General features: G+C 48.3%; 1 protein-coding gene across 1 annotated transcript; it reads right to left on the bottom strand.

Moving 5' to 3' along the window:
- Positions 1–1,512: 1,512 nt before the first annotated feature.
- CD8A (CD8 subunit alpha) lies at positions 1,513–8,231 on the bottom strand. Its single transcript, XM_085314686.1, has 5 exons — positions 8,186–8,231; positions 7,144–7,512; positions 5,676–5,792; positions 4,305–4,335; positions 1,513–2,021 (listed from the first exon to the last, which is right to left on the bottom strand). The coding sequence occupies exons 1-5, from the start codon at positions 8,229–8,231 to the stop codon at positions 1,967–1,969; spliced, it is 618 nt and encodes a 205-aa protein (XP_085170812.1). The 3' UTR covers positions 1,513–1,966.
- Positions 8,232–11,444: the final 3,213 nt, after the last annotated feature.

Here is an 11,444-nt window from a genome sequence, read left to right as displayed (position 1 = left end):
GCGTTTCCTGCCAGCCTGGTTTGCAAGAACATGGCAGTATTTACTACCCACAATGTAGACCAAACCTCCAGTATATTGTGCAAATCCAGCGTGGAACAACTGCACCTAGTGTCAAGAACAAGTAGGAAATGGATTCAAGGAATGCTACTGGGAGTGTAGTGATGTTCATAGGTTTTTGTAGCCAGCCAAAGATTACAGGACAAGATAATAATGAAAATGGATGGTCACAGAGAAGAGGTAAAAGGAATCAACTGACYGTACGATGAGGTTGGACTAGTTTAGGTAACATTTTAATAGGACATTAAAATGAGGCTAAGAAATGGATGTAGTCTGCCTAGAACAGATTGGCAACYGGTTTGTGTAGCTGTACTAATGCGTCTGAGTGCTACGGCTGGCTCTGGAGTCGTGCCCGTGCTGCAGGTGCACGAGGCCCTTGCTTCTTCAGTACATAGCCCCTGGGCTTTCGGTGAGGTCTCCCCTGCTAGGCTGGATGCATCTTCCTGTTCTTTCCTGTTTCAGAATGTATAGGAATTTCAATAGTAAGACTTTTCTGATGTAGTTCTTACTTTATATTACATATATAGTTCTGTTGTTCTGTATTTGCATGCTATTTTTAGATTTCCCTAAATATTTTTTTTCAGTAAAATATTGCAGAGAGCGGAGTTTGGAAGAACTGCGCTCCTCTCTGCAACTGCTTCCTTGAACTTCACTAGTTTCCCACTTGTTTGCAAGGGRGAAGATGAGCAAAGAGCTTGCTTTCATCCTTCAGGTTCTTTTCAGCCCCTTGGCCAGGATATCTGAGCATCTCCAGAGTATTTCATTTCACCTTCAAAACACCCTCTGAGACAAGAAGTTGTACTAGGCCTATTTTAAAGCCCCTGGGAAAGCTAGTTTTAAAGACATAGTCTTAGGCTGGGGTAAACTGAAAGCTGAACTGGGGCATCCTAAAGGTCAGGCTGGTATGGGAATCACGGAGCCTGCCTCTTCCCTTACCCAAAACTCCCTCTAACCATCGTTTTACATTTTCACTCTAGGTTTTTAGCTTTTCTGAGGGTAGGAGCAAAAGAAAATAATAGACGTGTGTAAGATTAGCTGGAAATGCTGTTTTATTTTTTTTTCTCAGTTCTTTATCTGCAAGTGTAATAAAGAAGTATTTACATTAAATACAGAGCTAAAAAAAACCACGCAGATCTCATTCCTGTCATATCAGCCCTAAGCTGGTATGCTAAAAATCGTTCTTAACCAACCCAAGTGGCATAGACTTTTTCACTGCCCAACCACTGCTTCCAGAAAGGAAGAAAATCTCAGATTCCTTGTTCAGGGAAAGCTCCTGCTGAAACAAGCAGGAGTGGGACTAGCAGCTGAGCAAGGGCAGCAAGAGGGAAGCAGTTAACTTTAGCCTCCTGGACTGTAATAAAGGTAAAACCTTTTAATCAGCATTTACCTCCTCAGTGCAGCATATTGTGTTATGTTGGATGAAACAGTAAAACCTCTAGGAGATGCATGGCACCATGAAAAGAGAGTGGGTTAAGGGAGGACTTCTATTTCTAAATCATTCTTGTGGCAGATTCAAATTTTTTGTTGCATTTTAGAAAGAATCCTGGCACGTCCTTGAGCAAAGGTCCGGCCACTGCCCATATTTCTCTTTAGTGCTGATACAAAGCGGCGTCAGCCTGTTCTTTTGCCTGCACTGCGGGCCGCTGTCATTGGGACTAAAGGTGGCATTTGGTCTTGGGAACTGATCTGAGAAACCCGAGCAAATTTTGGAAGGAGCTGTGTTTTAACGTGCTGTTCGCAGAGGAGGCGGCTCTAGCTCGCGGTGGCTCTGCTCCGTCTGAACTCTCGTCTTTTCGAACACGGCAGGATAGAGCGCGTGAGAAATATTAGCTGTACGGATAATGTAGGAGATGGGCTTGGACGGCAGCAGCTCTCTGAAGACAATCCAGAAGCAAAAAGGTGGAGCTGCTTACATACGTTGGTTTGGCATGATGGGCTTCCCTTTGGGCTTCTCGTTTGCAGGTCTGAAAGAGAAATATTTCTGATTTAGTCTCACGTGAAGCGAACGGGAAGGCGATTATTGTGTCGCTGCTCATCAGCTCCTTTTGCCTTGGTTGGCAGCCCTGGGACCTCGAGCAGAAGGCTGTGAAGTGCTGCCAAATCCTTTTCAGACTAGCGAGCTGTCTGCCAGCCTGTAGCAACGGCTTTCTTARGATACACTGCTAACCAAGTGTTAAAATAATTACAAAAAAGTGGAGGCTTTTTTGCTTGCTCCCGATCTCTGCAGGTTCCTGGCACATCACCAAGCTTTCCCCCGTGATCGGGAGCGCTCGGAGCGCCGGCCCGGCTAGCACGTTAGGCGCTGCGCTGCGTCCCGAAATCCGGGGAGGGCAGCTGCAAGGAGCTCCRGGGCGTTTGCGGCCGGGTGAGCTGTTCTCCTAGAGCTTTCTTCTTGCTGCAGGCTAGTTTCCTGCGGGTTAGTTTAAAAGGAGGCTTCGCAAACTCCAGCCGTGCTCTCAAAGTGATAGAGTGGGAAATGCTCACGGCAGCAGGGATTTCCTCTCTAAATAAAAAGCTTAAAAATGCTGCAATTGCTTCAAACAGAACTTTGTCGTGTTAGCACTGCCGTAGGAGAGCTGCCTCTTGATAAAGTGATTTCTAAAGCGCTTGCAATCCAACCGCTCCATCAGTAAAAAAAATTGGAGAGCTCTGCAGCCTGTTCCCCCCTACACCGAGGGAGCAAACGTCCTTGCACRGCGCTGGCGCCAGGGATATAGATAAGCGAAGAATGTAGGTCTCGTCCTAAAGACGCTGCTACAAGCGCAGTTCTTCGTTACAAGGAGATGTTTCCTGTTAGTAATTTTTTTTTCTGAGTGGTTGTATTAGTTTAGGTAACTAAAGTGTTACTCATTTTGTAACTATGAAACCCGTGCACCTGGAACAAGGAATTTAGGGGGTGAAAATACTCATCCGAACTTCCTTCGCAACCCGGCTTTTCTAAACGCCAGCGCGGTGCCGGCGTGTGTGTAGCGGGGCTCTCCGCGCCGGAGCACCGCTTTGAACGCGAGCCCGAGGGCGCGCTCGCTGCGCAAGGCTGCAAATGCACAGAGCAGGCAACGGCCTGAAAGAAGTGGGGCAACAGGCTGCAGGGAAGTCAAGTTTGCAGACGTAAAACGTGGACCAGAGGGTTTTCTTCTTCAAAAATGGAAAAATTTCCACCCTGCGATTGCTCTTATTCCCGTGGTATTTTCCTAGTGGCTCAGGAGGAGTGGGCTGGGGAGAAGAAAGAGGGCTGGAAAGAGGGGGAGCAGAAAAAAGGATTCCTGTTTGCCCTAGAAAATYGGTTAACTTTAGAGCTGCACATGTCTAACTTACTGTTTCTTGGGAAAGTCTAGGGGCCACATCAGCCTTTCTGACCCTGTAAGCAAGAAGCCCTGTTAGTTAGGGCACGCTGGGGGGATACAAGTGTAAATCCATGGTGATGTTGGTCCAAAACCATGGTGATGGTTCAAAACTGTGCAGAAGGAGATTTCGGTGGTGATAGTATAACTTGTATCTAGTCCRGGGATGTAACCTGGTGGTCCAGTGAAGAATTCAAGGGAACGGTTTGGGGAAGGAGAGGAATGAAATACCGTCACCCCCTTGGTCTGTGCTAGAGCAGTGCTGTCGGCTGGATGAAGTTCTGCATTAGCCCAGCCAAAGCACTCGATAAAGCAGAACATGAAATTCAGGCTGACATAAGAGATTGCAAAAAACTCTAAAAATGCCCCTTTTTGAAGCCCCTGGCAGCTACGTTCCCTTGCAGCTACTCTAGCGATGGAGGGAGGTGGGTACGTGAGCTCGGAGCGTGCACGTTATCTGCTGTTGGACGGGGCTAGGTGCCGCAGAGCGGCGTTGGAGAGAGGGGGCAGGATCCTCTGTTCCTGGTCAGGAGATAAGGGTGCTTGGAAAATCACGAGACCCGGATGATTGGAAATGCACAAATACAACGTTAGTTTTGAGCACTGGGCGATGTGGAGAGCTTTCGGACTGCTGTGAGCGTCTCCTCTCTTTCTGTTTAGCGTATACTGTAATGGCAGTACTGCGATCTGAATTATTAAATATTAAAAAAAAAAACAAAACAAGGGGGCAAAGAACYGTCTACCCCTCCCAGCCCCAATTAATTAATTGCACAATTCCCTCCCTTCCACTTTATATCAGATAAAGGGGTCTTAACCTTTTTTCTTGGCACCTGCTTGCTTTATCACTTCTGTGCAAGATGTGCTCGAGTTCAAGAGAAAAATCAGCAACAGCTGTCGTTCGCTTACCTTTTGCATCTGCATCTTCGTCTCCTGGCTTCTAAAATTGAAAAGAAAACGTTTTAGTTCAAAGCAGCTTAGCGAAGAAAACGCCGCTGCTGCTCACCTTCGGGCAGCGTAGGACTGTAACGGGTTCAAGAGCGTTTTCACGCGGCGAGCGGTAGCAAGGCCAGCCTGGGCACGGCGACGGCGCGTTACTCTGCGCTGGCTCCAGCGAGTTTGGGACGCTGCTGAAAATTCACTGGCAGCAGCTATGTCTCCAGCAGGCGAGCGGCACCGACCGCACCCGGGCTGCAAACCCGGGTGGCCGAGATCCCGTCTTCCCGCAACGTGGAACTGGGCTGACTGGTACCAGCTGAAGGTCCGTCCCGCTGAGTAACGTTCTTCCCTGTTGTAACGTCCGTGCCGTTACTTCAGGGTGCGTTGGTGCTACTGTGAAGGTAGAGCCGTTCATTTTAGCCCAAAAGAAATAGCGTCGGGGGGCGGCGGGGCTCGCTGCGCTGCCCCTCGCCTTGGGAAGGAGCCTCCTGGCGCTGGCTCTTCCCAGTTACGGCCGCCTGCGCGCGGSTGCTACCCCTCAACTCTGGCCGTGGCTCGTCAGCCGCCTTTTCGTGTGTTCCTACCTACGACGGAGGACTTTATTAGGGCTTTTCAGGGCTGCTGGGTCGCTTCAGGGCAGCTTTAGGCTAAAGGGTCGGCRAGGTTCTAGTTATATTAATTCAGCGGTGAAACATTTCAGCGTTCTTCACAAATGGGCTGAAGCGATTAAATGAAATGAAAATGGTTTAATGAGATCAGCACAGCTTACGCGTGTAGCTGGGCRCCTCTCCCAGAAGAAAACACATTTCAGGGAGCATTTAAATTGATTTAAATATATTTGCACTCACTGCTTGTTCAGGTAGTCAGAGGTGTTTCAGATACAAAGTTTTACCAACAGACTTTTGCATTCCTGGGGATTTTGCCTTACTGCTTTAACTCTGCCCGTCTCTGAACCTATGTGATTAAGCTGCCAGCTCAAGCCGCCAGCAGGAGTCTTGGCGTCTGAATTTGCAACTCCTGTGCTGAGGTATATTTATTCTGCTTAATCAAAGTGTTTTGGTTTCTGGTTTCTTTATCCTTGATGCACTGATGAGGGTGAGCCTGTATCGTTTGGTGAAGTAAATTTTCTCTAATGTGTTGCCTTTTAGTATCAAAGTTGATTTTTTTTTCCCCCCTCAGGCTAAATCTAGAGATGGGGTGAATATGGGAACCGATTTTAAGAATGGTCTACCTAAGGGGAACGGCTGCGGAGTACGCGTTCCCCTGAAGGACAGGACTGTGCTCCTCGGTGGGAGGCTAGAGGACTACTTGTGGGGTGGGGGTTAAGCGCGGGTCTCTTACTTTGACACAGCATGATGGTGATCACCAGGGYGATGAGGAGGAGAAGACAGCTGGCAGCCAAGGGAACCCAGATGAAAATGTCACAGGAGAAATTCAGCCATGTTTCGTTGCTTCTCCCTGCAGGAGTAAAGGAGAGAGGAGAGGAGAGGTGCTAGGCGCTCGCGACGGGTGCTGCGGCCAGCGCTGGTGGAGCCGGGCAGAGGCCCTCGGCCGAGGGTCCCATCCTGCTCTCAGCAAGGCTGGCGACAGCTGTAGGTGATGCGGAGGGCTTCCCCGTCCCACAGACGGCGGGGTGGTCACCGGCGGGTCCCCGAGCCCAGCCCGCGTGTCCTTCGAGCCTCTCCCCTGCCCCTGAGCCAACCCTGACAGAGCTTAAAGGATCGTCCCTCTCCCCCCGTTCCCCAAACGCCTTTAGTCAGTACAAGCTTTCGCGTGGCTCTTCGGCCCCCGAAACGCCGCTGCCGGCCTGGAGAAAGGTAGGACGGCGGCACGTGGCCAAGCGGCACGTACGGAGGATGCCCCGCGCGTGGGCCGAGAGGGGCCCAGGGCGCCCGGCTCCTTCCCTCTSCCTCCCGGCAGCTCCCTCACCTGCGGTGGGTGCCTTCGGGCAGGTCGCTGTCGCGGCGGTGCTGCTCTCGGTGGTGGGTGCAGCTGCGTTTGTGACTGTGCGGGAAAACAGAGGAATAGGGCAGGTAGTGAAACGCAGAAAAGCAGCGCTCGCTCTCCCTCCTCCTGGCTCTGCCACCCCGGCCGGCGCAGGACTCGGCTCCTGGGTGACTCTGCAGAGCCCGTTTTGGACTGCAGCTCCCCCCTGCAGCGCTCCCCCGAGCRGGATCTCCCAGGATCACAGCCCAGCAGAGCTGCAGACTCCTTCTCTCTYATTTTCTGCCACAACCCCTAGAGCATCTGAGCCCCTTCTTCGCAGTAGCTGTCAGTAAAGCCCTGGGGAATTTTTATTTCCCAAGTGYAACCTCTACTTTGCTTTTCTTTTTGAGGTGCTGAAAGTACTTTGGGTTCAGAGGACTTCCAGGGCCTCTGCAAAATGGGGAAGGAGGAGGTGGTTGTAGACTTGGTTTTAGTCCCATCCCTTCTGAGCTGTGAATAGGATGGGAAGGTGACCCTGGGTCTATCCAATCTTCTCTGCCTCTGGGCAGGGACAGTACCCCAGCTGGCTGTATAGACCTTGCACCCTATTTGGGGATTCCCAAACCCTGATAATATGGGTAGTCAGTGGAGGTGAAGAGAAAAGGAGGTGCAGCACACATAGGAGGGCTGTGGGGATGTTCACCAGGAGAGCTGGTGCGCAGAGAGCCTCTGGCAGAAGGACCACGTACTGATTACAAGGTGTGTTGGGCAAACAGGCAGAGAACCTGGGCTTGTGGGAGATGGTTCTGGTTAGAAAAGGCACAGGCAAGGGGTGCTGGGGCTTTTGGCAGAGCAAGCAGAAGTTGACAAAGATATTACTGACCTGGGAGGAAGGCAGGTTGGCCAGTGCTGAAATACAGCATTTGGTTGCTGTTGATGAGGCAGAAATAATTCCCCTGGTCTTGCTCAGAGAAGGACTTCACGACCAGTTGGGAAGATGTGCTGCCTTTCCTTGCCTCAAAGTGTTTAGATGTTCGTTCGTTCCTTTGAAAGATCGTTTGTGACAGGGAGCTAATGAACACAATGAAGTGAAGGGTGCCGTCCTTGTCCTGGCGGATCCAGGACACCCCGCTGTCCCTGATGGAAARCGTGCACTCCAGCTCCAGCCGCTGCCGCAGCTGGGGATGCGTGATCTTGCTGTCCCGAAACTTGKCTGTCATCCTGTTTGTTTGGCCCTGGATCCCAGAGCAGCCTGCAAGAGAGGAATCTCGTCTCCATTCACAGCTCACTCGTCCTCAGCGAAAACGCTTGGAAAAAGCAATGTCCCTTCCGGACAAACCACAGGGTCTGCTCCTTGGGGCTTAGTCCTTTTTCCTTGCTGGTTAGTGCTATGGATAAACAGTGGAGTAAAATATAAAGGGAGGACCATGCCATCTGGCTCACTTAAATATTTCTCTTGAGTCCTTGCTAAGATCATGCTTAGAGGGTGCTCAGCAGTTGCCCACTTAGTCTTTAAAGACAGATATTGCCATTCAGAGTAGCATTGCAGGTGCCTTTTCCAGGATGGTACCATTTCTCAACTTATTTGAAGTGACTCCCTAATAATATTGACCGATGAAATCCTCATTTCCTCCCTTTTACCCTCCTTTCCAGAAAGAGTCCTCTGGCTGGACTCTTTTTCCGGTAGTGTAACACCAGAGTCACACTGCTCACTGCCCTGCACGGATGGACAGAAGACGTTTTTTACCTCCACTTCATGCGTTTACCAAGCAAACCCGAAAATTAGACTTTTTGGTTTGCTTTTTCTTTTCCCTTTSACTTTTTTTGCCTGGTTTCTCAGATTCAGACGCAGGGGAACACCTTAACCTCCCATTTAACTTGCTCCTCCCGAACAAGGTCATATACCTCCTGGGTTCCATACTCACAGAGATCCAGACTGAGCAGAAACAACAGCAAAGGAGAGCTGCCCATTTGCTCCTAGTGATGACGGTCCTCAAGGACGGCGCAGCAGTATGAAGATGATCTTTCCGGGTTGACTTCAGAGTCTTGCTTTTTGGAGAGGATGTGATGTCATCAGGACCCTCTTATGTAAGGGGACAATTTTCAGCCTCTGAGGCAGAATGAAGCACAAAATCGATTTCTGAAGAAATTCAGCTCTAATTCAATATTTGGGCTCATTTATCATTTTTTCTAAAGGAATGTCGAGGACTTTGTCTTGACCACTTCACTAGAGATTAATACTGACAGCACTTGTGCTTGAAATGGGATCAGCCATTGCAGATTGCTGTCTCCCAGCCATTTGGGGGATTTACATCAGGTTCAAGTCTGCAGGAAGCACAAAAATATCCCATGTCTGGGRTGCAGAGCCCAAGTTGCATTTCTTGGAAGAGATTTTTCTGCCTTCACTTGTGTGCTCCAAAGTGCTCTAGTGTGGACAGCAAAGTGTAGTGTATCTTATTATACAGCAAGAAAGTCCRCAGTGGTATTTTACAGCATGTATCCAGACATATATTTTTTTAACTCTCCGAGAGCATGCATTGCTGACWTGTAGGTTGGCTCCGCTGGTGCCTTTGCTCAATTGTTCTTTTTGCAATTGTTCTTTGCAATTTCTCTACAGAAGTTGCTTTGTGCAAGGCAGATGGTCTGTGTGGTGTGAAACCCATCAAGAAAGCCCCGTATCCCAATGGTATGCCTTTTTTCTTTAACATTCTGAGGTTTTCTACTGTAACCACCGTGCCTTCCGCCTTGCCAAATAGACCCTGAAAGGCATCGACACATGGGGCCCTTGCTGCTGCCTCCTGGTCACCAGCTGCACATGGGTAGGGGTTTATACTTCCTGCTTCTTTGCACAGCACAAGAGCAACATTTTCACCAGACCGGAGAGGCTTTGGGCTGTTGTTTTCATTTCTTTCTTATTTTGATACTTCCTGGCTTTCCTACTGTTTTTATCTTGCCTTTTTTTTTGTTTTTTTTCCCTGTGCAAGTTGTTTTTTCTGTTACCTCTTTGCAAAGAAAGACCCCCTTTCCTGGGCACATCAGAAACCAGGTGCTGCTAACCTTGATGCGATTGCTGTTGTGGCTGCTACTTAGAGATGATGGCTGTGGGCAAATGAGCTATTTTAGGCACAGGGTTTATTTCACAGGGCATCAAAGCCTCTTGAGGGAGCAAGGAAAGCTGCTGTTGGGCATGCTGAGACCTGGCAGCTCATGCTTTCATGAGGCTGTGAGATTTCTGATGATTGCCTGAGTAGAGCAGATATTTGCAAAATGAAAGAACATAATTTTCATCATTACAAGAATTATAGATCTAGAACTCCCATCAGGCAAACATGAACTTCAGACTTGAGGTGAAATTCATCCCTTCACCCTCCTGTCATCTCCAAGTCAGAACATGCTATTGGCCTGGGCTCCTTCCATTTTCAGTGGACAGTTTATTCTCCATATCCTAAATAGAATTCACMCTTCTCTTAAAATGAGATATACTGCCTTTTGGAAGTGTCCATCCTCGTTTGCTAGTGGAGGAATGTAGGCAAGGAATTTCAGTTACGTGCCTGCCTTTTAGATGGCTAAAGTTGAATTTCATGTTTTCGGAGATGCTGAAGAGAGCCACTTCCTACCTGACACCAAGACTCCTGGGTGAATGCCCCCACTTGCACCCCTATTACAACCCTGTGATGCAAAAGCAAAATTCAGAAGCACTTTAAAAAGCATGGCCCACCAAGGGACCCAAGGAGGAATATCCATGATGCTCTTTGTTTGGTGTGGTTTGAATGAAAACAAACTTRCTGGCAAATACTTAATTTACGGGGGATGTGTTCTTTGCAACCCGCAGCAGGAGTAGATTCTTGCTCTGCCCAAGAGCACTCTGCCCTGCCTRTACTGCAGAGTGAATGTCCTCAGGTATTTGGTAATGGGAGACCTATATAATTAGGTGCTGGGAGAACCTATATAATTACAATAAAGGAGAAGAYGTTCAAAGGACTCCTTTTCCTTTGGATATTTTTCTTTGCTGAAGTGCTTCGTGACACAGCACTACAAGAGAGATGCCTTCAGCTGCTGTCTCTTGCTGCTTGCCCGCTGCGTTGGGTGGGACAAGGAGAGCCTCGCTGAGTCTCAGGAGATGGCTTTAGGGGGAGCTATTCCTTTATGCTGCATAGCATATCTTAATGAATAGACCCCTTTAGGGCAARACAAAAGTGTGTTGTCAGTGGAGAGATCACAGATGCAGGCAGGCTGTGATACATCTCTTTTCAACGTGGACACCCTTCATTGGCCAAAAAAAGGAGCTGAGGAAATGTTGCTCCCATAGAGACATCTGATCAGATGAACCCAACCTTTTCCTGCACCTCCCTCTCTTGTCTCCTAAATAATACATCAACTGGGGTTGCAGTCATGTTTTTTTGTCCCTGTATTTATATATTGCTTAGCACAAAGGGGTTTCTATAGCAACAAACACATGAGACTAAAACAGTTGCGATGTCAATTATTTGAGTATGAAAAGCTGTGGACAAATACAGAACCTCCAAAAAACCCGTAGTTTCAAATCGGCTCCTATATAAATAATTTAGGCTGGCAGCATGGTGATGTGCTCTGATCTCAGCTGTACTGGGGTCAGGGAGCTGTGGCACCGAGGGGTGCAAATCTGGTGAGATTGGCCCCGCCAGGTCTGTGYGTGGGTTTTGAGGTCCCTTGACTTAATACTGTGAATCTCCCGTTGAATGCAAAGAATGCAAATTCAAGCAAGCACCTTCAACTGAGAAGCTATTCGTGTGTTCTGCACTGATTATCTACTCTGAAATGGGTGGTTAAGGTGGTTAATGAGATTAATTAAGGAACCTCTTTGATTTTAGCCTGCTCTGATTTGGCAGTTTGTCCTCTAGATGATACTCTGCAGTAGACTTTTCATCATTAGACTGAGAACCAGAAGTCAAATCACTGAAAGCTGGTGTTAATAACATGTTTTTATTAATAATTTCTGTTGCAGTGCCACAGTTATGATATGCCCAAGGAAGAAAAAGCAGTTCAGACAACCAGTTACTTCTACAGAACATTGTATAAGAGATATGAGGGGATCAGACAGATTGGTTAGAGAGTAGAAGGTAATTTTTTTCTTCCATACCTACCAATAAATTTCATTTTACTTTTAGGTTCAGTCACAGGGCTCTGATTGCTRGTGAACTCTAA

Source organism: Rhea americana, unplaced genomic scaffold (genome assembly GCF_003343005.1).
Source record: "Rhea americana isolate MKP2758 unplaced genomic scaffold, rheAme1 scaffold_41, whole genome shotgun sequence".
NCBI lineage: Eukaryota > Metazoa > Chordata > Aves > Rheiformes > Rheidae > Rhea > Rhea americana.
Note: the sequence above shows the minus strand (reverse complement) of the source record. Positions and strands in the feature narration are given on the sequence as shown.